Raw genomic sequence first — 27347 nt, 5'->3', positions numbered from 1 at the left:
TAGATAATACTATGCATCTTAATAGAATACAGTTGATGAACAAAAACATCATTTTTAAATTAATATTTTCTTGTGGATTTGATCTGGTTGTCCTCCTGTGTGTGTTCATAAACTTTTTGGAATCCTCTGTAACATATTGTATTCCTACTTGGTTCTAGTTATGCTGTGCTAATTTCAGGGTAAACTTCGACACAATATCATAAGATTATTATTATGGATTTAGTTCACAATATTTATTCATATTCATGCAGCTGTTTGAGGGAAACATCTGTTACAATGTCACTCCTACAGTGAGGCAGCTGACAAATAAAAGTAAAAAGCAGGTTGATTATAGGTTACGACCTTTGATCATTAAGCGTCTTTATGTGTTTTAAAAAGGGCTGTATAAATTCAATGTATCATTATTATTATTATTATAGACTTATTGACTTACTTCAAATACAATATCAGCCAAATCTTCCTGATAATAGATACTGAATTAATTTGGTTGATAAACACGATAGCATACAGTTGGCAATATACAAATTTTATTCAAATGTACTTTCAAATTTGAACAATATTCAGTAGGATTTAACAAAGAGTTATTGATCTGAAAATTCCCGTTGGATACAGTAGAAAAGAGTATATATAGGAATAACACAGATTTAAAAAATATCTGCATAGCCAGAGAGAAGACCCACATAACCCAATAACCTTGGCTTGTAAGCAAGGCTGCATACAAATAATATGATCTTTTTCGTGCACTTTTGCTCATAAGCATTGAGTGAGACAGGTCAGGAAAATAAGGGAACGATGCCAGAACACCTGACGACACCCATGCAGGTCAATGCATTCATTGTGGCATATGTCCACAGGACATAGTACGCTTTACAGATATTAAACTTCTTCATTTCATGGCAGCCAAATACTTTTCTGTATGGAGTTTAATCATGATGAGTAGCGCTTTATAAACAACAAGATGGAGATGTTGATCAAATCATTGAACGATTGTGAGCGCACAGAGGATGGCAGCACACACACACACACATACACACACACGTGCATACACACGCACACTCACATGCACGCACACACACACACACACAATGTTGTTGGTCAGGTGTACCCAGAAAACCCCCAAAATGTTTCACAAGAATGACATTTGATTACCTGCTCATTTACCAGCCTCAAAGCAGCGCCAACATGAATTGAAGAGTATCACAATGTAAACTTTTGTGGTTTTGATTGCATTATGGGATGGAGTAATTCTGGTAGATGATCAGTATCTGGCAAGACAGAACTGTTGCGAGTCAGAGGATACGGAGCAGTTCTCTCCAATTCTGTCAGTCATATTGGAAATATACAACCAAGATACGTTTTACAGTAATACGAGCACAAAGAGAGAAAAAAAAAACATTTTTGTTTCTATAATATATATTTATATCGTTATTGTTATGTTATTTAACCCATGAAATTACCATACACATTAAGGTTTGAATGATGATGCCAAAAGTCAAATAAACAATTGGGTTATTTTAAAAGGAATAAATTATAAAGATGATATATACAAAAATGATTAGCATTATGGATATTTACAATTAAGTCTCAAGAAGCCAATGTATTTGCTGTACATGCTGTTAATATGGGAAGGCTCTCTGGTCTGCTCACTACAGGCTGGAAAGAGGCATAACCATCCTCAGCACACGATCGCTCTGTTGCTCATCTATCACAGAAACATAATATCTCCAGTGTACAATTGTGCACAAAAATGCAGTAAATAGGAAAATACTGAGGCTGATTAAAGATAGAAATCTTCATATTAATGAAGGTCAGAATGGAAAGGAGACAAGATGAGTCACCTGATTTGAATTTGAATCTGAATTCTTGAAAACATGAACGTTGGTACTGTACTCGGTCGGGTGCAGTATCTCAAAACAGGGGATTGTCCTTGAAGAAGAACAACTGCGTACACAACTCAAACTTCATTGTAAGAAAGGTAGAGTAGTAAAATACACTTTTACACAGTAGAAGAGAGTACAAAAGAGATTTTCAATGGCACAGAAATCCTTGCAGCAGAATTCTTGTCTTCTCCATCCTGAGACGACCATTAGTGATCAGTAGCCTTTGCATTTGTGTGTAAGAAAAGTCACAATTAGAAAATAGATACACTCTGCCTGTTGTCTTCTTTGAGTTTAGCTGTATGTTGGTCACAGCGATACACCAATTCGTCCAATTGGCGAGTGAGACTACACACTCTTATGAGACTCAAAGGTGTTAGTCTGGAACATGGGAAGTATGATTATAAAGTCAAATCGTTCACCTGAATATAATCCAGTTGATCCAGGTTGAACAACAACAACAAACAACACAACGTCCTGTCAAATTATTGTACGTTCCAAATAGTTGCTTGTCAATTTGCAAAGTGGAAGACAGACTCTGAGCATGTGTGTTTCAAAATGGTACCCCAAAGAAAATGTTGTGAAAATAGACATCCTGAAGAGGGGCTTTTAGCAGGGCAACGCCTGAATTCAACATTCATTCTCTGGACTCCCATATTTAACCCATATACGCAGTCTTTTATCTCATAGTCTGGTGTCACATGCAGTGTGGAAGCTGGCAAACTACAAGATCAGTCAGGTGAGTTAACACAGGAAGAGTGCATGGGGAATGTATATTATTAGGGTGCCTTACAAACACAAGGAAGGTAAAAATACATCCTTGGATGTGTAGGGTGTTGATTTGACTGACAAACAGAATAACACAGTACTGTATAATGAACTCAAAATACCACAGTTTAGTCTTTTACTTTGAAAACAGTCCATCACAGCGGACACGTTGAAGAGCATGACAATGACTTTGGAAAGAGTCAGGAACTGAACGTTGCTGATTGGTTTCATGTCCCACTGAAACTACTTGATGTCAGAGTACCCAGAATGCAGTGGGCTCTCTGCCCCGTTATACAGTGCATACATACCCTCACACATACGTGTCCATGCACTCTGGGAGGAGATGCACATGCTCAGTGTTGCGCATGCAGGACCCATGCACACATCCACATTCAGCCCAGTTACAGGTTCTCTCCTGGCTGGTACTGAGGCTCTGTGGAGGTGAAGTAATCCTCCAGGAAGCCCTGCAGGTACTCGAAGGTGGGCCTCTCCTCGGCCTCTTTTCTCCAGCAGGTCAGCATCAGCTCATGCAGGGATTCAGGGCACTCTGCTGGGCACGGCATCCTGTAGCCACGCTCCACCTGGTCTAACACCTCCCGGTTCACCATACCTGGGAGAGCGAAGGCATGATGTGAGAAACACGTTATCACAATTTAAACCATTTCATTTCTAATAAATCTTTATGCTGTTGGACCGGTGGAGCGTGATGACTCAGTAACTGAGTCTCTGTAACAAAAACGTACTCAACCTAAAATACACAGGTTCATCTCTCAAACTGACAAATGGGGTAAAAAACAATCCTTGCCTGGATAGGGCACTCGGCCTTTGGTGGCCAATTCAGTCAGCAGGACTCCGAATGACCAGACGTCAGATTTAATGGTGAAGCGGCCGTACAGAGCAGCCTCGGGAGCCGTCCACTTGATGGGGAACTTGGCTCCTGGAAGCGGAAAGGTTTAAAATTAGATTATTTTAGCAGAGATTGAAACTAGAATTACCACCTTGTGGTTGTAGTGGATGTTTATTTCAAATGTGAAGGCTTTCCTGAAATATTGCAGTCAAAGTAAAAAACAAAGCACCTAACACCTGCTGCATAAATTATAATCTTTCCTCGAGTCCAACACTTTAAGATTATCAAAAAGTGATGAGAAAGAAAACAACATTAACCTCTGATGCACTAAATGTTTATTTTTTAAAAACCTTTTTCAAGGGATTGTTACTAAATACGTTCAACACATTGTCAAAAAAATATTCAAATTAGACACGCTGAGGGAAGAATCCCTCTTTAAGAACTGTTCATAACTCACCATAACCTGCGGGGTCACAAACAGATATGACTTCATTTCGGTCCCAAGCTAAGCAGGTGGGGAACCACTATGCTACATTGAGAAACTGTCAAAACAACAACACCCTCCTGTGGTCTCACCTTGCCTAGCAGTATATTCATTGTCCTCGATGAGGCGAGCCAAACCAAAATCAGCCACTTTGCAAACCAGATTATCTCCCACCAGGATGTTAGCGGCTCTCAGGTCTCTGTGCACATAGTTCATCCTCTCCACGTAAGCCATCCCTGAAGCAATCTGAGAAAGAGAACAGGCTTTTGTGATGGAAATACTTTTTTAAAAAAAAGAAAAAAGAAGATTTAAGTGATGTGGCAGCAAATTATTTGTGCTGACCTGTGAAGCCATGTCCACCAGTTGGGGGAGGCGGAGCATCTTACCCATGTCGCCTTTCAGGAAATCCAGTAAGCTACCTGTTGGCAGAGAAGCATGCAGACTCGTACAACATTTCGGAGCTGTTGTGGTCATTTCAGATGTGATACTGTGTCCCTTTATTGATGTGATGATTCTATTTAAGTACATCCATAATGAGGTGTACATAATAAAATGATTATTATCAAGTGTGAGTTGTTTAGTTTTGAAGATCGCCTTTAGATATGTCTGCCTTCTCTATAATGGAGCTATATGGCACTCAAAGTGCCAAATTATGCATTTTTGATTTTGGGATGAACTGCCCCTTTAAATTCATTTTGAAAAGATATAACATTTTGAAAAGATAAAGTAAACACATTAAAGCTTGACTTTTGATTGGCTCCCGTTATAAAAAAAAGTCCTTGCAGTCATGCAGGTTTTCATTAGATACATTTACACAAATTAGGCTACAACTATTTGAAAAAAAATACATGATTTGTTTCCTGAGTTCTACTGTGAGCATGATTATATGTGAAAGTGTGATGAGTCCTTGCTAACCTTGTCCCATGTACTCTGTGACAATGTAGATCGGTTCCTCGGACACCACAGCATAGAGTTGAACCAGCTTTTCATGTCTCAGTTTCTTCATGACCTGAGCTTCCTGGAGGAAGGCCTCAGGAGACATAGTGCCGGTTTTCAGAGTCTTTATTGCCACCCGTGTTGTCCCGTTCCAGGTTCCTGTAGTTGCCAGGAGGGACGAGAGAAGATTGTGATTAGTTATAACACCTAAACACCACATCTATACGTAAAAACCTGAGCAAGCAGAGAAGTTGGTGTTTATGAAGGGATCAACTGATGGGAGGTTTCATCTCACAAAAAGTGAAAGCGAAAGTCTCCACAGAATGACAGAAAACCAGGAGAAACACTTTCCGAGATGTCTGGGTTTTGAAATCAAGAACTAGATCTTACCCATCCAGACTTCTCCAAAGCAGCCCTGTCCAAGCTTTAGGTCAAGACGGAGGGACTCTCTTGGGATCTCCCAGGCATCCTTGGACAAGCCCTGAGTCTGAGGCTTCAGCACAGGACAGATGTCTGACAGGCTGTGACACAGACCATCAGAGTGCTCTGGGGAACACAAGAGAAAACATGGGGTGAAAAGGGAAATCCAGTTTCTCTATGGAAATCACAGATGAATCTTCATGTGACAATATAAGCTCACTGCGATAGTGGTTAACAAGCTGCTGCAGGTTGCTGAACTGTGTGCGTGATGTGATGTAGAAGCCTCCGCTGTCCAGCTTCCTGATCTTGTAGTGCTTCACATTCAGCCCTTTGGTGTTGTCATAGTCCAATACAGACAGACAGTAGGCACCTGCAAAGAAGAAGTGCAAATATGTGTATACATGGAAAGTAATTGTAATAATGTTTGTAATAATCTGGGACGAATAATATTGAATCTAGTCTAATATTGAAGTCAAAGTCAAATGGCGTGATACAATTGTTTGCGTGGATATTAAAAAGGAGAAATTAGGCTTTAAAGGTTTGGTGAGAATGTGCTCATTGCTCCACTAGAGGGCAGCGTCGGTCAGATGACTAAAACAGAGTGAATCCCAGAGCTCTCTGAATGTTTGAACTGGGTGATATGGCCTGTGGTTGTACAGTCCTCAGCCTCAGCTCCACACTGACCTAATTCTGTCGGGCTCACCCACCCAGTACCTCTCCGCTCACTCATCTACTCGCTCTCCCTCATCCCTCCCCACCGTGTCCCTTTTCTGATTCTATGCAGGGCTCACATAGATATCCAATAATAGGGCACTACGGGAATCCTGAAATGTACATATGTACACAAATCTCACACGCACACACACACGCGCATACACACAGAGCTAGCTAAAGCTGTGTGGACAGCGTTGCTGCAGCTGTCTATCAGAACCATATCTGCAGACCGAGTCCCACAGGCTTCACATCCAACCTTCTCCCATCCCCGCCTGCTTCGTCTCTCTTCTGCAACCACACCGGCGCACAGCACACAGCATGGCGACATGTCTGGATGCTTGACATCGTTTGCTTACTTCTCCTCGGTGCATTTTGGTAAGACATGTCATGAGCTTCGTGCTGAGATCTGAAGGTTTTTATTTTTTTATTTTGAAAAAATAAATAACACACAAAGAAGCCAACCAAAATTGTATTTGAAACCACACCAGTAATAAATGGGATAAGTTGCAGCAAAACTTGCTTGCCCTTAAAACCCTTGGGCTGTTGAAAGGCATGCAGCCTATGGTGTCCTTTTACCGTTTAACAGGGCTGGGTATCATTAGAAATGTTTTGCTTCAGGTGCTACACGTTTCATTAAAATGTGAACATCTGATTTTGTATCTGAATAACATATTGCCCATGTAAAGGCAGATTTGCCTCCGTTGACGAATTTCTCTGGCATAAGCCCTTTAAAAAAAATGTTAAATCATTTTGAAACAAACTTTGGATACTCAACAGATTTTGATACTTGATGCAAAGAGCACATTTTGGTCAAGACTCGAGGCGTATTGAGGTTTGACTCCCAGCCCAACAGTCTTCTCTGTGTGAGGCACACTTACCTTTGGTGGTCTCACTCTCTCGCACCAGGAAAGTCCCTCTCCTGTTCTCCAAACTTAGCAGCAGCCTCTCTGAGTCGCGGCGAGTGACTTTACCAAAGTACCACCTGGTGAGGTTGAGATAAAAAAACAAAAAAAACATGGAACACACAGGGAGCAGGTTGGTGAGGGGAAGAAGATGTAATGTGGGTGGAGGAGAAGGAATGACATGACGAAGCGAGGGTGAGTTGTTGCTCATGGTTTCATAAAATATAGTGAAACTTTGTCTTTGCATTCCAGATGCAATGCATACTAATGCCTACAGTGCAACAGCTGCTTACCTGGACTCTAGAGTCAGTCTGAGATGACTGGAGGGGCAGGAGGAAAAGTGAGAAATTGAGTTGTTATAAAAGTAGAAACGTTTTTTTTTTGTGGCTTGATTGTATAAGCAAGCGGGTTAGCAGGTAGAGAGGTAAGTAGTGTGGGTCCAACAGGAGGAGAAAACAGCAATTCAAAGGAATACTTTCACATTTTGGGAAATCCGCTTATTTGCTTTCTTGACGAGACCCAGATGCAAAGATTGATACCACTCTTGTGTTTTTAGGGTAATAATGAAATGAAGCTACAGCCATAAGTGGGTTAGCTTAGCATAGCATAATGACTGGAAACAGAGGGAAACAGCTAGCCGGCTCTGTCCTTCCCCAAAAAAATATTTCTCGGTGCAGTGACTTAAAGGGACTCTTGCCTTCCGTGTGAGGTTGCCAGGCAAACAGCTGAGACTCGAGGGAGTTGCTGTCCACTGCCAACAAATAGTTCCCCACATAACCCGTACAACCACAAAGTGACGTTTTCACACATGGGTTTTGTTACAGAATACACACACAAAATATAGTGTGTTAATAAGTGAGCTCCGCAGGTTTAGGTTGGTGGATTTTGCTACCTTTGGACGGAGGCCAGGTTAGCTGTTTCCCCACATTTCCCATCTCTATGCTAAGCTAAGCTAATCTATGGGATAAACAATCGTCTCATCTAACTCTCGACAAGAAAGCAAATAGGTGTTGTACTTCATTGACCTCATTTGAAATTCACATTGACATAAGAAGCAAGAAAATTCTTCAGAATCAAACGTTTGAGTGCGCCTAATTAAAGACAGATACAAGAGACAGCAAGAAATAAAAAAAAAGGTTTACTCTTCTGCCTGGATGGAGTCAGATGGAGCCACATAATTGCTGGGGATATAACCGCTCTCTCCAGTGGTAAGGGAGCGGGCCAGCCACCAGTCGCCTTCTCTGCACAGATGAAACGATAACACACAGCTTTACCGAGGCACATCACACACCCAACACACAAATGAGTCAGTCTGACTTTAAAGGGCTGGTGTTTATCAAGTGTCTTAGAATATAAATGAAATGATGCTGCTGATAATTTGGTTTTCTCTGTCGCCACTCGAAAGGTTTTAGTTCTCACAGCAATTGAGCTCTTGGCTCCTGAAGAAGCTTGATAATTGCCAGCCCAGTTATCTCTACTATTTGAGTGTTATGTAATTAGAAACAAACATGCATTCATGTAGGTATGACAACCGGGAGGGTTGGCGCTTGTGTGCTACACTTAATCAGGGAGTGAGTAGCTTTGCAGCACTAGATTCACTTCTAAAATAAAATTACCGTTTGATTACATTAATTGCCTCTAGTTGACTTGGATTGATTGTAGTGCTGCAACTTCCCCAGACTACTTCACGGGCAGAGTTATGTGGTCTGTGCCTTTCTAGTGAAGTGGTATTACGGTGCTAAAGTACTTTATATGCTTCAGGTGATACAAACACAGAGACAGACAAACGGCACACTTGAATACAATTCCAGGGAAGGTTCACAAACCTGCAGTTCACCTTCCTCCTGTAAAATAAATTGTGATGGTTTGTGATGAAATGGAAAAGAGAGATGAAAGGGAAATGGTGGAAAAGGAAGGGGTTAAAGAAAGAAAGAGAGCACGTTATGAGCCGTTGAAGGATAGCAGAGTACAGATTCATAATATGGTGCATAAAGCTATGACCCTAAAATATTTAAATCATTACATAACTTGCAGACAAGGGAAGGCACAATGATGAGGCAAAGTCGAAAAACATGCAGGGCGCATTAACAGTATTAGAATAAAAGCCTTTTAGGTCACTGTACATGGCTGCAAAATGTATCATACAGCTATGACAAGCCTGCCTGACACCTAATTTGACTGTGATAATCCGTAAACTAATCTTAGAGATTGTTAATGGATTCTGGTTGTACTTGACCCAATAATGATCCAGGTCTTGGCTTAAGGGGCCAGATGCAGTGATAATCCACTATTGTCCTCAGCTCCTGCCTTCTAGGTCAGCAGTTTGTCAGTAGGGAAACAGCACTGGGGGTGCAGCACTACAGTATTTGGTTCACTGCGCCTCTATTGATTTATAGTGCAAGCACTAAAAACAGGCATGGCTCTATTGAAACAGGTTTGATTTGTGTTTGGTAACTGGGTCTCGGGGAAAAACAATAAAAATAGCCACATTTTGTGGGCCGAGCAGCGAGACGTAGTTGGTTCTTTTGTGAATGAAGCAAAGATTGTACAGAAACGCGTCAGCAAGCTCTACTGAGGAACCCCGTTTCTATGGTTACAGTGGGTTTCAGAGAAGCGACAGGCATTTCGCAGTGCAAAGCAGCCAGTCAAACAACTGAGCGATAACTCAGACAGACAATCTGTGGACGTGTCTATGTGCAGTTACCCCTCACCATTCACACAGTGAGTGTACGTGTGACAAACATACACTTTAAAAAAGGACATACGATTCTGTATTTCCCTTACGTGTTGTTGACTATCTGGAGGCGTTCGCCCTTCCTGAAAGAAAGGTCTGATGCTGTTCTAGACTCATAGTCATACAATGCCACAAAGGTCGTCACGCCTCCTGTTAGGACAGAAAGTTTGGGCATTACCAGAGATATGTTGTACATACAATTAAAACAACACACAAAAAATAAAAAAAATCTCACCTGCTAGTGTGATTCTGTTGGGAGAGGTGACAGCATTGTTCTCCACACCTCCAAACAGGGACATCTCTGCATTATTGGTCATAGGCTGATTGCCACCCAGACCTCCCTCCATAGTGGGACTACGATTGGGTGTTAAGGACTGTTGATTGGAGATGAGGTGGTGGCCGCCAACGCCTCCACCAGAGCTGAGGTTGCCTTCGAGGCTGCGGGTTCGCTGGCCAACATCCTTGGGCTTACTCTTGGATCCCCCCATGGCCAAGGCCTGTAGTGCATTCAATGAAAGAGGTAACAGTCTATGAGACCGCAGGTAAAACAAAACAAACTTAATTGAAATTGCATTACAAGTCAAACATAAACAACATAATAAGTTTGCATCAGATAGATGTGCTTTAATATGTAATTTTCTCAGAATACATTCCCTGGAAAAATTCCTCTGACGGCAACAAGGGCAGATGCAGAAACCAGAGACGGAATGGAGACCACGGCTCTACACCCACCGAGACACAGTGTCATGTAGACCACATGAACCACAACTTCCCAATGGACAGAGGAGCAGCTGCCGCTCCACAGTTTCCGAACACACACATGAGATACATTTCACCCTACTGCCACCAGCTGAGCACATACGCACCGCAGACGCGCATTCCTGCATGAACATGTGTCAGACACAGATGCACAGTCATCTGAATTTTGTGTTATCGTAGCTCATAGCTTTAATCAAATTGATCATTGAAAGAAGAGTCAGTTTATGTATCTCGTCAAGCTGGGTATCTCCTGCCAAATCCTATTCACATTCACGCCCCTTGTAACGGGCGGGGGCAGCAACTAAACATATTTTAGCCACCTGGTCCACCAAAGGAAAAATAATCTACATCAGTATAAGTGTACACTATATTTAGAATATCTTTTGCCGGTTTACCTTGAGGCAGGCGGTTCTTTCTTTGAGCGGTCTAAAATACGTTTTGCTGCTGCCCCGTCGTCAGCAGTACATTACTTTGCTTCTATACAGTACACTATATTTCTCCAAACATGGGGTGTGCTGACCACAAATCTACTGTCGGTAATACACCCACCATAGATAAGAACCTCATCCACACCCACTTCAAAACACCTGACCTATCCCCTTTAATTGTGAACTGAAGTACAAACCTCCTCAATCTTGAAGTACACTAAATTACTTAATTGATCAACAGAAGATTGATCACTAACAATTATGACAACCAATTAATGATTTCATTTATTTGCAGCCACACTGGCAGCATTATGAGGTTCTGCTTAGACACACTGTTGCTACTACCAGCATGCTAACATGATGTGAACATGTTGATGTTTAGTGGGTGTAATGTTTAGCAAGTTACTGTCTTAGTTTAGTGTGTTAGCATGCTTACATTTACTAACTAGCACTAAGACACAAAGTACGGCTGAGGAATGCCAATAGTTTTTAGATATGTTGGTCATAAACCAAAGAATTGGACAAATACAACTTTTAGAAGGAAAGTGAATGGATCAACAAAGTTATTGGTGGGGATGATGGAACAACCAAGCAACTAACATTTCTATCACTATAGCCGCAACGCAGAAAGAAAAAAACCCGCCAAACATTCAATGGTTGGAGCCTCTCAAATGTGATCAGTTTTGCATAATTGTACATTTAATAATTTCTGACAGTTTGGACAATACAGGCACACTGAATACATAATCTTGGACTTGAACAAACATTTGCTTATTTACACATGCAGCAAACAAAGAACAACATCAGAGTCCTTAGAGAAATGTCTTTGACACCATGACAAACACAAGACCGATATTCATATTTATTTAGCTTTGTTTTGGTCTCAACCAAATCCTGCAAAATATATCTGTTTCTTAAGCAGCTATGTGCTTCCCCATGTTGTTTGGTGCTGGGGAGGAACAATGGGTTAATCGGAACTTATTTGCTGATTGTTGCTGCTGCAACAAGGCTAATGGGAGACTTGAGAATGAACAAAGCGGTAACATTATGGGTTGTAAAACCAAAAACAATTGCCTGAAAGATGCTAAAATGCTCTTTAATTTGGATGAAATGTGAGGTGATAACTCCATCACTACAAGGGAGTGACCCTGTTGACATTATAGCTAATCTGACCCCATGTTAATTTAAGAACAATTGATTGGTGTAGCTTTAATGGTAAAAAATAATCAACACATGAATTGATAATGAATCCTCAGTTGCAACTCTACTGTGCAGTCACTGACCTATTTATGTGCTCTACGTGGACCATTCATTAGATGACAGTGTTGAAAATCTGTGCGTTTTTAGGTACTCTCCCAAAGCCTGATGAGAACAGACCAAAGGTCAAGAGGGCAGTTTTGGATTGGATCTCTTCATGACTGGAGCTTCCCGGGATGATGAAGTGGCTCTAATAACAGCTTAGTGCCAGTAAATTATTACACTAAGCCAAGGATAATTTAGAGACTCAAGCCTGTGCTATCATGGATAGATATAGCCACGGGGGTCCACTAGGAAATGCTAATTTACAGAAAACACTAAGGTGGGGTGGCTGGGGAGCCTCTTTGATAAGCAGAGGAGGGTCGCAGTGCATATGGGTAGTGTCAGGATGCTCAGCCCTCAGCCGACATTACCCTGCCTGACTGTTGCTATTTAGGAGGCCATGCATCTGTTGGATCTGACATTGGAGTCAGTCTAATCCTAAACAAGATACAAGCTTTCGATACACAGGCGAGCTGGCGTGCTCGCCTTCAGGGCATGGCAGCAGTGACATATGTCGGAAAATGCGTGGCACAAAGACGAGCACAGTTATCTAACCACGGAAGGGATATTAGCAAAGCTGTCATTGGTTCTTGTCCGTGCTTTTACCCCCCCTTATTTAAGACTAGCAATCTACTTGGAAAGGGGACAAGGGCTTTCAGTCGGTTTTGGAGATTCCTATGGATGTACAGTATGTGTGCCAATAACAGAAAGAAGGTGGAAGAAGGAAAAATGAAAGGAAGGGATGAGCGACGGGGTGTAATTTTGGGTTGGCATCATAAATGGGGAGGGGAGGGCGAGGAATCGAAGAGGGGTCAATGGAGCCTGGACAGTCGATACCCCACAACTTCCCCTCCCCCTCCGCCCCCCTCCAGGGCATGTCTGTGTAAATGGGGGTCGCATCCCAGCGAGTGTAACATAGCGTGCGGGTTGACGGACACAAAAAGTGCAAACACAAAGATGCCTGGTGGCTGTTTGTGTGATCTGTGTTCTCCCCGAGCAAACTGACTGGTTGCATAGTTAACAAGCTATCGGAGGCAGTGAGGTGGAGACGCTGCCTCTCTCATCTACAGTTGTTGGCCGAGTAAAAGCTTCTTTCACTGTAGGGTTGTCGCCTTAATGAGGTATAACTCAGAGAGCGCTTGAATAAGACATTATGTGGACAGACTGATGCTCACATGCTGAAAATGTGTGTAGGACAGCAGCTGTGCATGTAACATGGCATGCGATATGATTTAGCCACTCACCAAGTTCAAGGTTGAAAATAATGACGTTTTGTTTGTCCAGCAGCATCCTAATACTCTGACCCAGACAAATACGCTGAAAACTCCCGGAAAGGGAAGACCGAACCGAGTAAACACCAAACAGAGCACTAAGAGAGTCTCGGGCCTTTCTTCACACTCAGTTTGCAACAAAACCATCTTTTGTCAGCTCACAGCAGGCGGCGTAAACAAGGCACAGAAGTGGCCTGTAGCTCGCAGGCTGCCAGATCTTAGCGTTTTTTAGCTCTAGCAGCTGGCAGGAAATATGGAAATGAAGGAAGTCAGGAAGACAAACAATGTTGTGTTTTGCAGGAATCATGTTTGTGTGTGTATCATCAGTAGCTAGTGGAAACAAGAGCCTGATTCTAGCCTAATAGGGCTGAGGTACTGTAACAAGCACCACTGTCTGGGGGTGGAGGGCTACATTAAAAATCCCTCTGGCAAAGTGGGGGTGTGTGGCTGAGTGTGTGGGGGATTTGTTTAATTATGCATAAGATCTGACAATGAATTCCAAATCCTTCAAGTCTCCTGGGCTTTTGGTAAATGGGAATAGTCTGTGAATAGTGCTGCCGGGTTTGTTTTCCCCCTACAGGATGTTGAATATCCCTGTTTTGCTTGCTTTTTCATTTGATATGGAAAGAAAACAATTACGATCCCCGTCATTGAAATAAAAGAAAAGAGGTGGTGTCTTTCAACCATTAATACGCTTCACGGATGGAGTCTTTGTCAGGGCAGGATCATGACACTGGTCCCATTTCCCCCAACAACACAGGGTTTGTAATTAAGTCTCCGTTGCTCTGGCTTGTTTAAAAATAAAAAATAAATGTAAAAATCTTTTCAGAAAGGATCAAATAAACAATGAACAATCCTGCCACATATGTTCTGTATGCAGGCTTAATGAGAGATTCCCCACTACGGAGCTGAAGCAAACACAAAGTAATACTGAGGGAGACGGTGAAACTCTGCTATGTGACGTGGCATGTCAGGGCTTGTATGTAGCGATGACAGCTACAGTAAAAGACACTCACTTCCACCTCACGGTGCTAGCTGGTATTGGCCTGTGGTTGGGCATGTTCTGACAATCTACCTTCACTGATAAAGACCGGTCTTTAGGCTTTCGCTGTAACAGTACAATCACAACTATGAAACTTTTGTCTGAACACTTCGTCACATTGTAGGAATAACAAGGGTGGCAAATGTTTCATTTGTCCCTGTTCTCATATGATGATGGATCACTGAGGGCAGCCGACATGTGATATTCTGAAGCCCTCTGCATTTTGAGATGAAAGATAACATACGTACAGAGGCAATTTAGAAAATATAGTTATTCACATGACATTAACATTTTGTGTAGGTCTATTTAAAAGAAAAAAGACGCGGTTCTATACCCCAAGCAAGTCTCTTTCTCGGCTCTGTAAGGTTCAAGTTACTGTGACTAGTTTAGACATGACAGCAATGCAGACCTACATCTATGCAGGAATATGAGATGAATTAAAAAATAAATAAAATAGTTTCTAGCTTCCTAGTTGCTGGTCATATCAGGCTCAGACTCTGACGGGGATGTGCCACGTTTGACCACTTATAAAGAAGTACATTTTGGATCACAAAAGCAAGATGATTTGATCCATGCACAGTGTAAAGGAGACAAGTTAACATGTAGGCCTGTTCTTCTTCTTTTTTTTTTACTGTATTGGCAAAAGCAGACATGCTTAAAATGGTATGTACTTATGTGTGTGTAAAAACACAGTCTGTGCATGTGTGAGTGACTGGTCCTGATGTCTGATGCCTGGCGGATGTATCCCTTCATTGCAATGCTCTCTATGTAATTACTACGAGGGGGGAGCGCGGAGGCTTTGGCTCCTGCGTCACCAGCCACCAATTGTAGCATAATCCAGCCTTGCTTGTTCTGTCCAGATTATTAACATCTATTCCCTAATCGTATTCACCAAACGCCGTGATGACATTCCATCACGGCAAACAACTCGGGCGCTGCGGCGACGAGACAGGAAAGACCGGTCAAACCACTACAACTGTAGCTGCTGCTTCTGCTGCTGCTAGGCCTCGAAGCCCTGCTGCTTATCTTGTCTCAACAAATCCATCTGCTGTGGCAAAACGGCAAATCTCCACCTACAATATAGTTTACAAGCCTCTTATACAGTTTGATAAAGTAACGCAACACTAATGCTGTATCATAACAGGTGGGCTGGTTCCTGGTTCTGGACAAACATCGGTTGTAGTTGAGTGTCATATTGTTTCTCTTCTCCTTCAACAAACATTAAATAGAGGAAATGGCTGCTTGGATGTGTTTGTACACCACTGAATCCCCCCTGCACACTACCCGTTCCATTCCCCATTAGGTTGATCATCACAAAGAGCTAAGATGAAGTAGCACAGCAGTGCGTTTTAAAGCTTGTTTTGTCCACACTGAATCAAACTATGAACTCAGAGCTGCTACTCTGTGTTTGGAGGTGTGAAGGTAAACAGACGCCCCCGGTGGCAGGACTTTGCTGAGTCCTGGATAACGTGCGTGTAACAATCCCCCTCTCCCACCCTGTGCTCCTGTCACGGACAGACACAGGGATGGGAAGGTGGTGAAGTCAATATTTACCATTCCACGCATGCAGACACACTCACACACACACACACACACATACACACACACACTTAGGTCGTTGCCATGGATGCGATTCCAAGCATTCCACAAACCAACACACTACAGAGATGTCGTATAGTTGCACACAGATTTTCTGGGCCAGAACACTGCATGCCTATCTGATGAAGTCAAAGGCAAGATTAGTGGAGGCTCCATCTCTCTAAATTATGTGCGATATCTGTCACTCCCTGGGAGCATTTGGGAGAGAAAACAGAAGAGGGGTGAGACAGAGAGTGAGATAGTGACACAGATCGCCTCAAGAAATTCTTTCCATTGTGATATATTTCCGGGAAGATTCCCATTAAAAACATTTATGTTTACTCATTTTCCCAGTCTCTCAGGAGGCTGAAGGGTTTGGGCTTCTATAATAGGATCAGAGGCTGTGAGCCCTTATCCCTTTCTGTGAGTGCCTATTTGTTGGTTTCTCACCACTGGTATTTGTGCAAAAAAAGCGACCTCAATGTGCTCAGATCACCTTTTTGTTTGCCAAACGCTACACACACACACACACACACACACACACACACACACACACACACACACACACACACACACACACACACACACACACACACACACACACACACACACACACACACACACACACACACACACACACACACACACACACACACACACACACACACACACACACACACACACACACACACACACACACACACACACACACACACACACACACACAGCTAACCCGACCTTTAAAATCATATGACATCTCTGGGCTCATAGAGCTGAGCAGCTGGCCGCTCTATCTTAAACCCCGTGCTTACAGAGGAATGTTTTTGTCCACTTCCAAACAAAAAACACTGCTGGCACCAACTGTAGGTGCATGGATTTTCTGTTATCCCCTGTTCCTAATCCGAGTATGACATACACTAAATTATTTTGGGATTGAGGCTCAGTGAGAAAATATCTGGGCCATTTTAGATGAGGTGATGTCTTGGCTTTTGCAGTGAAAGGGAGAGACCTCCGAAAATAGTTTGTTAAACGAATAGTTCAGCATTTCGGGAAATGTGGTAAAGGTTAAACGGGAAGATTAAAACCACTTTCATTTCTGTATGCCTAATATGACACCTGTTAGTTTAATTTTGCACAGAGATTATAAATAAGGGGAACAACTACGCTGGCCAGGAAGTAAAATATGCCTTCCAGCACCAGTAAAGCACGTAAAATAGCCTTTGTTTATCTTAGAAAGGTGAATTTGTGTTTTTACAGGGGGATTTTTAATATCTTCAGACACAGCCAGGCTAGCTGTTTCTCCCTGTTTCCAGTCATTATGCTAAGCTAAGCTAACAGGAAGAGACATGGACTCTACAGAGACCCCTGATTATTATTATTATGTTTCCATCTTCCGTCTTCTCCTTTGGCTCGTCTGGAACCAGCTCCGCCCACTCCATCCCCAACGTTGTGTCAAATCCCACAAGGCAACACTTGAGCCCAACGACAACCCTTCCCACTTTCACAGCAATTACATAACGGAGAAGATGCCACCCCACGGTCGGACGCATGTCATACAACAACCCTGTCACACTCACAACCAGCTCAGTCCAGGCACGTGACATCTATCTTGACCAAGTCATACAATACAGAGTCTAGTTGCACCAGGTAGTGACTTTACACACCCTGTGGATGTGTATTCATACCACAATCAACTGTGTCGTGCTTTTTAAACATTCACCTCTGAAGTTCTTGAAACCCCTTGTCACTCCGTATACCTTCAAATGTTTCCCCCCTGGAGTAGACCTAACAACAACAAAAAACTTGCAGAAAAAGTAGTCCCGTATGGTTTAACTGAGACGTTCGACTAACCTTCCTAGACTGGGTGTGACAGCCCCAGTCTAGACGACGAGACAGTCAACAGACAGAGGACATTACTGTAATTTCCTCTTCTTAGCTCACCAGGTTTGTTGCAAAATGGCAAACACAGTCCAGCAAACACTAGTTACCATTGCACAATAACACAGTTTACAGTTTCATGTTCATAAGGAGGGGAAAGCATAATGTGGACACTAAACAACCTCATGTTAAAACACATGCCCTGTTTTATAGCCCAAGGTCTCTCAGCTGTTCCCTTATCGCTCGTGATGAATACAGACACGCATCCAGCAGCAGCAGCAGCAGCTATCATTCCTCCTGAAAACCTATGAGATCCGAGGCATCTGTGGCATGCAAAGCACCGTGCAGGGACCTGGGGGTGCTCACTGTATTGTGTTGATAGGGGGAAAAGCTGCGTATTGTTCCCTGGTGGCACATTGAATACCAAGAATAGACGGAATACTTGAAATCTGCTCAACTGTTTCCAAAAAACTCCAGCTTTACATCCCTTTCTCCGTGTTCTGCTCGCATATAAACATGGTCATTAAGTGAACTGAGACTGATGAGCTGTGGTCACGTGTTCCAACAAGAAGCGGGGAAGAGAGAGAGAGAAGATAAATATAATCCTCAAGGGCTCCAACCCCCCCACCCCCCTTACTCGCTCACTCTCGGTCACCCCCTCCCCTCTCGCACTCTTCGCCCATAATTTACCCAATCCTCTCAGGAGAAGGAAAAGGGTGAACATAAAGGATCTCAATTCCTCTGATGTGTCAGCCCCGAGTCACATGAGGAGGAAAATCAGCCTTTTTTCTTTGCTTACCAAACATTGGTGAACTGCTAGTAAGGGAGTGGAGAAACATTCAGAAACAAGAGAAACTCTTTCGCAGGTAATGAGACATGACAAATACACAAGAGACGCCGCACTAGCATGCAATTTAGATCTTCTGCAATATCATATGGGCCTAGGTTTTAATGCTTCAGAGTAACTAAATGTCGCCTACAGTGAATCCTTAAACTCGCCCCCTCTCATCACATTTCAAAGAGGCAGCATTTGATCAGCTCAAGTCCGCCTTGACTTCCAAGTGCCTCATGCTTCAGTAACCTAAGGCTTTCCCCATTTAACTTCTCATCTGCACAGCCAGGCAGTAAGAGAAATCCCTGCAGTCCAGACATCTAAAGTTCAACTTAACCCAAGGGGACTATGTATAAACCTACATACATATGCATATATACATATGCAGGGAGAGAGAGGGAGAGAGCGCTACTCATCAAATGAAATAGCTAATGATAGATCATTACATAAAGCAATATAATAGCATGTTAACGTGTTCAATTATGTGAAAGTGAGCAAGGTGTGCATGTGCGCATTGTGACATTCCCAGGTTGGTTGCAGCAGTGCGACTGAGCCCAGTCATGGTTGAAGAATGCAGAGTGGAAGAAAAAAAAAAAAAGAAAAGGCGAGTCGCAACTTCTCTCCTGCTCGCGCAGCCCAAAGCAGGAATGCACGGGGAGCAGGTAGAGACACAGTCAGATGCCCGGGCTTCCCCCGGAGTCTCACATGCCATCCACCCCAGCACATTCCCTGTACCATCTGTCAGGGAAAGAAGCATCAAGCAGCCACGTTGTAAGAACAAGAATGTGAGTCAAGGTCGCAGCACACACACTGTGGTTGTTCATCCTGCCATGACAGGGGCTCTGGACCAGCGTGTGCTCTTTGTAAGCACAAAGTTAAAAGCAGCTGTTGCTAATCAGCAGGTGAGTCGAGCATTTCTATGTCCCCGAGAGCATCTCTATTATTACTATTGTTCAAATATATGTATTTTTAAATAAGGCTTCACTGACAGCATGGGGGGGGGATAGAACAGTACAACACCTTTTGGGATTGAGGGAACAGCATATTTTCTGTGCAGATGCATAATTATGAATATGGCATGCTGTATCAACATTTCTATGGCTGAATGCAAACTGAAAACTAGACGCAAAGATCCCAGCCCTGCTTCCTTAGAGATAGACAAATAAGAAAAAATCTGAAACACCCACCAGGGTTTGGCAAGAACTTTTTAAAATGTGCCCATGTCCCGTTTCATCATCAAAACATAACTGCTCCCAGCCATGACATTTCCATAACAGATTGGAGGGCGAGACCTCCCAACACTGGAGTGATTTTCCTCTTCTCTTTTAATGCACTCCATTGTTCAGAAGGCGCTGATTTCAAAATTGAACTCAGTGGGGCGGTGAAGCAGGGAACTATACGCCGACTGCTAGGCAATCAAAAGCAGAGCGTTGGTGTTGTGGTTGGAGCTTTTCTTTACGAGACAGACGGGTGGGTTCAATAAACTACCCCTGCAGAGAAAGAGGAAAATGGCCCCCGTTCTGCATCTGATCCAGACTCACATCAGAGGTGAGGGCAGAGGTCAAAGCCGAGAAGAAACACATCCTGTACCTGTTAAATTTAATACAGCTGAATTTCGATACAAAAAAGGTACAGCGAAGAGGTGATAAGGAAATATATGCTGGAACAAAAATACAGCTTTTTGTTGGAATTGTTGGGTCCAAAACGAAGATGTTGCTGTGTGTGTGTGTGTGTGTGCTTGTAGTCCATCAATTAACAGCTAAAAATTAAAGGAGCTCTATGCAAAATTCAAAGCACATCTATTGCCTCGAAACCGCTTCCAAGATGGCCACTAAAGGCGCAATAAGCGCAGACAACTGCAACTGGGCTGAGCTATCGGAGAAGGGACGCTATATGCTTCCACAACGATGCCATCGGACGAGATGGGGTTATCAGATGTTTCTGCTATATGAGAGCAGTGGCCATGAGCTAACCAGTGGGACCCACCAGTAAGAATCAAACGCATTAAAAAGGCACGCGAGGCCAGTCCGGTTATGTAAACAAAGCCTGAGCTCTGATTACAACACACGGAGCAAGTGACTTAATTCTCTGCTCAGGTAGACATTACTCCACTGTGTCTTTACATAGAAAACAGTTGTTTTCTGCTATATTAATGCCCTGAATATCATATAGAGAATCTGGAAAGTAGGTCGAAGGTCCACACATTTTAAAAACGCCAATGAGTGCAGCTATAAAGATAAATGTGAAAGTGAGAAATCACAGTAGTGACGGTCATAAGAGACGCATTACTTATTGCTGCTTTAATATCTCAATTACTTACATACATGAAGCATGCAATGATTATTTAAATTGTTCTACCAATTATTTTCTTGTTTAAAAATACCACAATTATGTCTTTTCAAATTGATTGTTTCGTCCAACCAACAGTCCAAAACCCAAAAGCATTCAGTTTACTATCACGTAAGAGAGACAAAGGGAGAAACTATGAAATTCAAAAAGTTGATTACGTAATTACATCATTTTGGTGGATCATCAAATCAAATAATCGTTTCAGCTCCTCTAATCGTCTTTTAGCTTAATTGTTAGGAAGTGATTACAAAATAATAATAAAATAAGTACAGTAGTTGTTTGTGTTGTGACAGTAAGCATAGTAAGTACAGTGATGAATACGATTCTGCTCCTCAATGAGTCACTCAGAAATCATATGAACCCACATATTTCAAACAGGAAATTTCACACAAATATGTTCCTCTTATACGGTTTTGTTCAGACGTGACGGGATCGATCGTCTCCGCAAGTAAGCGATCTGCATAGAAACTCCCATGTCAACATATCCCACAGTGATTCCCAGAGGATGGAGCGCCTCCCGCCTTCAGAAGGGGCAGAGCAGCATGTGCTCCTCTGAAGCAGCTCATCATCCTGACCGGGCTCGCACAGCTGCGCCTACACAAAGCCACACACAGAGGCTTCTTTTTCGAAATGCCATAGACGCTTTTCCTGTCACAAGAAACGTGCGATGGGAACGAGGGTGTGAGAGTGATCGCTTTTCCACAGAGGCAACAGTGGGTGGATTGAGTGGAGATGCGTGGCCTGTGTCACCCTGGCCCGGTCCCAGAGCAGAGGGACAGGAAGTGGCAATGGGATCCTGGGAGCATACAAGCCCTCCTCTGTTTGTCTGTATCAAACTACTATCAGATACTTCATTCAAATGGACAGCAAGCACAGGCCCCTCTGACAGAGGGCTCAGAGGGATATGTCGGAAGCGCTTCAGTTCTGCATCCTTATCATACAACTGCCTTTACTGGGTAAAATGGACCGGCTTTGAACCTGCGTAGATATCAACTTCTCTCATGCGGTCACTTATTCAGGAAGTAATAAAATACAAAATGCGCTACAAAGTAGAACCGTCATGGAAGTGAAACCTTATGGTTCATGGCCGACAAACTGTAACGAAGGCAACAATGACTGATGCAGAAGTAGGCCACCGACGAGTAAAGCTCAAACAGGGAGAGGCGGACGAATAAAGACAGGATGGGAGAGATGGGGGGGGAGATGCGAGGCAGCGAGAAAGAGAGTGAGAACAGGTGGCACTGGCATTCCCATGGTCCACCGTATGCCCTTGGAAGTGGCTGGGCACTAATCACCACCAAATCTGGGCCACAGCGACAGAAGTTTACTATCTGTCACATGAAAAATTCAAAGGCTTTTGTCAGTGGGAAGCCATCACAAATCTCAAGCCCCTCTTTCGTGTTTCTGTCTTTCTCTCCCTTTGAGGTTTGTCGCACATCTCTTTGGCAAACTGAAGAGAGGTCGTTGGCATTAGACAAGTGTTTTGTTTGTTAGGTATTCCTACAAAGGGGAATAATGTGTTGTTTCAACAAAGAGGAAGCAAACTATTACTACTACTACTACTACTACAACTACTACTAGAGCCCCGACTCTAGTAGTAGTTGTAGTAGTAGTAGTAGTAGTAGTAGTAGTAGTAGTAGTAGTAGTAATCCTCTGTCCTGCAGTTTGTGAGCTCTTGTTTTCTTGTTGTTGTATATCTCTGGCCAATAAGCTAGATCATCTTTCTGTATCACAAACAATTGCAATATGTCCTCAGCACTCAATGCCAATGAATCCCCATCTGACCTGAAGGAAAGTGGGCCACTCACTCAAACTCAGCAAACTGCCCGCGAGAGAGGAGTCTGTCTAAATGCAACTGCTCAGTTCACTTCAGGGCAGAGGCAAATACACACACATCAATAAGCTTGGCTGGGATGCTTGGGAAAAAAAGTCTCTCTTTAGACCACCCCGAAATGGTTCTCTTCCTTCTTCTGAATAGGTGGACAAAGGCAATTTTTGAAAGTGGAAGCGACTTGTCTTAAAGCCGCCGATTCCTCCAGGGCCGGATAGCTGCGGAAACAAGCAGTTCATTGATGCCAAGCCCAGTGTATCACCCTGACAGACAGACCACTCCAGTCTAAGGGGGAACAAAGGGGCTAGTCCACAGCCACGTTGCCAATTAACAGGAATTTCGGCCACGAGAGCCACTTTCCACCAATCGCATTGGAGCTGAAATAAACATCGACAGCTTTCACTGGGGGGCATTCATGGGATTCCAAGGAGCATTAGGTCCCCTCCGTGGAGCCCGAAAGCAGGCAGTCATAAAGTACAATGGGCCATCTCGTACCACTTTGAGAACACAGCTTCATTCCGGTCAGCATCAGTTTGCACGTCATTGGCCTGATACACAGTTTAAGGATATTGAAACGGGATATTATGTTTTTGCCTGCATGTTGCCAAACATTCTAATTCCATCAGGAAATAACAAAACAAATCTGTGGAGGATTAGTCTAATGCACTGCTGATAATCGAATATATATATAAATAAGGTTTTAGGCAGATCAAATAGCTCGGAAATCACACTGCATCCGTGTGGCACAGCAGGTTCAAGTGTGTGTGTGTGTGTGTGTGTGTGTGTGTGTGTGTGTGTGTGTGCGTGTGTGCCAAGAGCACACAAGCTGAATGAAGTATTGTGTCTCAACTGTCGTGACAGTAAATGTCTCACAAAGTGTCGTCTCACACAAGCATCTGAGAGTAAATCTGGTCCAGACGCTAAATTAAGTTTAATTCTCTAGAAGGGTGACAACGGACTAAGTTAGCAGATCTGTGAGCTGATCCTGGACCAGCAGTCGGGACTGACGTGTACAGCAGCCTATAAACAGTAAAGGCTAATGTCACAATGTTCAGACACATACAATTTGGAAGGATATGGACTTAATCTTTATGGTCAGAGACATCGATTACAGACTACACAAATACTTAGTCTTCTCTATTATTAGTCGCCACCACATTAGACTAAATATTTGGGACATTGAGTCATGTTGAGTGGGAGAGACTAATCCTAAACATATGAGAGACATGTCTTTAATGTGTGTGGGATCCTAAGGCAGGGAAATATGTGGCATCCTGAGTGAAAAAGCAATTTATTTAGAGCGAGTCCTGTTTAAAAATATACACACAGTCTCTCTGATCTTCTCACTCACACATAAAGCAGCACAAGTACAGCAGGTAGCCCATAAAAAAAGTCACTGCAGAGCGGCTACAGCTGCCAGGTTTCAGATTGTCTTGTAAGGGCTTCCACACAGGGAGCCATTTCTCTTCAAATTGAGGTTAGGGCTGCGTGATTATGTTCTGTATGCTCCCAAAAAAAAATGCTGCAGAGACAGGACTGTATAGTACAGTATATGGGCTCAGCTTGTATCTTTAAAAAAAAAAGAAAAAAAGAAGCTCTGATGAGTCACTGTAACTCTCTGGTACAAGTAATGCCAAAACAATGATTCAGATAAATCACAAAGTGAGACATGACAGTGATCACCATCTATTCATCATTAATAGCGAGGCAAAAGTATATTTAAAAATATCATACGGACCATTTGGGTCATAGAGATGTAACGCCTGCATCTAAAGAGGAGGCTTTATTAACAAACAACATAGTAGCCTAATATCCATGAGCATTGTGCAACGTCAAACCTCTCATTCATGGTTAACCCCGTCTGCCCCTGCCTGTCATTAAGTCACCCGCAACCAAAACAACAAGTTTAGGGCTACTTACCCTGACGCGCAGGCTACCGGGGATTTGGCGTCGTCGCTGCTCTGACGATCAGAAAGGCGGATCTCACATCAAACCATTCACGAACTGGTAAGAGTAAACCAAAAAGCTCTCGGATCCTAAAATCGGCGGCTTGGAGCGGCGGCGCAGACAGTCGGTGCCAAAAGGAGCAGAAAGAGAGGCGACGAGGAATCCCATTCAACTGGAGGGGCGGTCCGGTGGTGAGGTCATGACGGGGAATGACTCCGAGGATTAGAAAACATCTTGCACACGCATATGTGCATTCATTGCATTCAAAGTGCAAAGACCGGAATAGCCGATCGCATTATGTAAAGCTAGATTCTCACCGACAGACAGGAGGAACAACCGAATCATGACCAAAACACTGGGAGGAGATCTTGGGAGGCGGGCCGGGGAGGAGACGCCAGCCTTATTGTCGAGCTCCCATTGGTGGGATTGTTTTTGTGCACCATCGAGACCTGATTTAGGTGAATGGCGTTTTTTTTTTTCATGGAAGTCCCCTGTTCACCTGAGGGTGCAGGTTCAAACGTGGCTTGCTCAGTTATTAATATTGTAGACCGTGGTTGTGTTTGTGCAGGACGTTTTTGGTCCAGCTTGCGTCCGTTTTGTTATGACTCATTTTGTATTCAAAACTGTTGACTTCAAACGTGAGCCATGTCATGTGACTGCAGCCTTAATGTTGGTCATTTAAAATATAATGAACGAGAGCAAAAGACAGTAGCCTACCTGCAAAATATGTCTTTTTTGAATAATTTTGTTGTAAAATTAAAAAATCGTATAAGCTTCTTTGTACTTTTGTGACACAATGCTGCCACCTACTGTTTAAAAAGGGTAACATGTAGCTAACGTACAAGCATGAGTTGCAGGAGTGAGGACCAACAAACACTTGTGGCCTACTTTTTGCTGCAATATTGTGTTTTCTTTCTCTGGGAAAGAAGGATGAATAGTAAACTTCCCTAAAACTACATGTCTAACTAACTCTTCAGTCACATTTATATGTGCTCTTTTGATAACTAATGTAATATGTTTTCACTTTCATTCATTGAGTCTCTCCTGAAACATAACTGGAGCCCACCTGGAGAGGCCCATCTCCCACTTTGAAAACCTCTGTTGTAGAAGATGTGTTCATTTTGTGTTCTCTCCACTGCCCGAACTACATATCTCATTTTAGGAATATTTTAGTTTTTGAGGAAAAGTAAAGAATCCAGAATTTTTTATTTTTGTTCTGTTTTTGTGAAATTGACAGAAAATGTGAGAAAGAGTACACATTATTCCTCGTAATAGGACACCAGTTTTATGTATATTTTATGTTTTTTGATTTTATTCAACTGTATTTTATGATATGATTTGTTTCTTGTCAGTGTACATGACACTCAAATGAACAAATACATTGTGTGAAATTTGAATAAAAAAAAGGTTAACATTTTTGACATTATTTTTCTTCTGCATGTGCGTTATGACACCATGCATGATGTCAGTGGATTTGGATGTCTGCCAAGTGCGGACCTACTTTTTTTATTGTGTTTAATTTTGTCCCCAAAACAATCACCGACACAAAAAGCGACACAATGAAACAGACTTCTGTTTAAATCCACTTTAAGGAGAGAAATAATTAAAAACGGCTATGGACAGCAACTGCAGTAATTACAAGCACAACAATGTTATCTTCAATGCCCAAAAGTATTCAATAATTGCATGTGGAACCTCAAGGAGCAGAAGACGGACAATTAATACACCATAATTAATATGTGGACGCGGGTACTCTCGGGGGTGGGGTGAGGAGAGGGGGTAATTCTCAGAGTTTCAGAAAATAATCCGTGAGCTGAGGGTCACATTTTAGCACTTAACCTTTAGGCCTTAACAAAAGCATGAACATCTTCTATGACGTGGCACTGGTAGAGCAAATGACATCAACAAATCCATTAAAACGTCTGCAAAAATCAGAGATGAGAAACATCACGATGTTGTTGTATCATAAGGACAACATGCTCTTCAGCTTTCTTTTGTCAAATGCACATTTCACGTGTCGAAATTACATTGTTGTTATGTTTCGAATGCTTTATGGTTTATTGTGTCTTGGATGGATGTGTTTTTTTTCTGTAAATTGGACTTTACTGTTACCATGTTAGAATGTTTCATTCATTTTTTAAATTATGTATCATAAATCCTTTTAAAGAAACATATTTAATACTTAAATCTTATTTATTCATTTCACAATATTCCTCTCATCCTCTTCTGTGTGTTCGTCATGTTTATCCAAAGTACACTGCTACAGCACGGCTGCATTTCTGGAAGAAAAAAAAATCCCTTTTCTACTCTGTATCTCGTTTACAAAAACTTCACTCTCCACCCTACATTCTCTCTCACTCTCCCACCTTCTATCTAGATTCTCTCTCACTCTCCCCCCTGCTATCTAGATTCCCTCTCACTCTCCACCCTTCTATCTAGAGTATCTCTCAC

General features: G+C 42.7%; 1 protein-coding gene across 1 annotated transcript; it reads right to left on the bottom strand.

Moving 5' to 3' along the window:
• Window positions 1–505: 505 nt before the first annotated feature.
• src (v-src avian sarcoma (Schmidt-Ruppin A-2) viral oncogene homolog) lies at window positions 506–25231 on the bottom strand. The gene is made up of 12 exons (XM_034536504.1): window positions 24870–25231; window positions 9918–10179; window positions 9733–9832; window positions 8091–8189; window positions 6925–7028; window positions 5553–5702; window positions 5303–5458; window positions 4892–5071; window positions 4319–4395; window positions 4069–4222; window positions 3451–3582; window positions 506–3255 (listed from the first exon to the last, which is right to left on the bottom strand). The coding sequence occupies exons 2-12, from the start codon at window positions 10168–10170 to the stop codon at window positions 3047–3049; spliced, it is 1614 nt and encodes a 537-aa protein (XP_034392395.1). The 5' UTR covers window positions 10171–10179; window positions 24870–25231; the 3' UTR covers window positions 506–3046.
• Window positions 25232–27347: the final 2116 nt, after the last annotated feature.

Source organism: Cyclopterus lumpus, chromosome 7 (assembly GCF_009769545.1).
Source record: "Cyclopterus lumpus isolate fCycLum1 chromosome 7, fCycLum1.pri, whole genome shotgun sequence".
Taxonomy (NCBI): Eukaryota; Metazoa; Chordata; class Actinopteri; order Perciformes; family Cyclopteridae; genus Cyclopterus; species Cyclopterus lumpus.
This window is presented reverse-complemented; position numbering and strand designations above follow the sequence as displayed.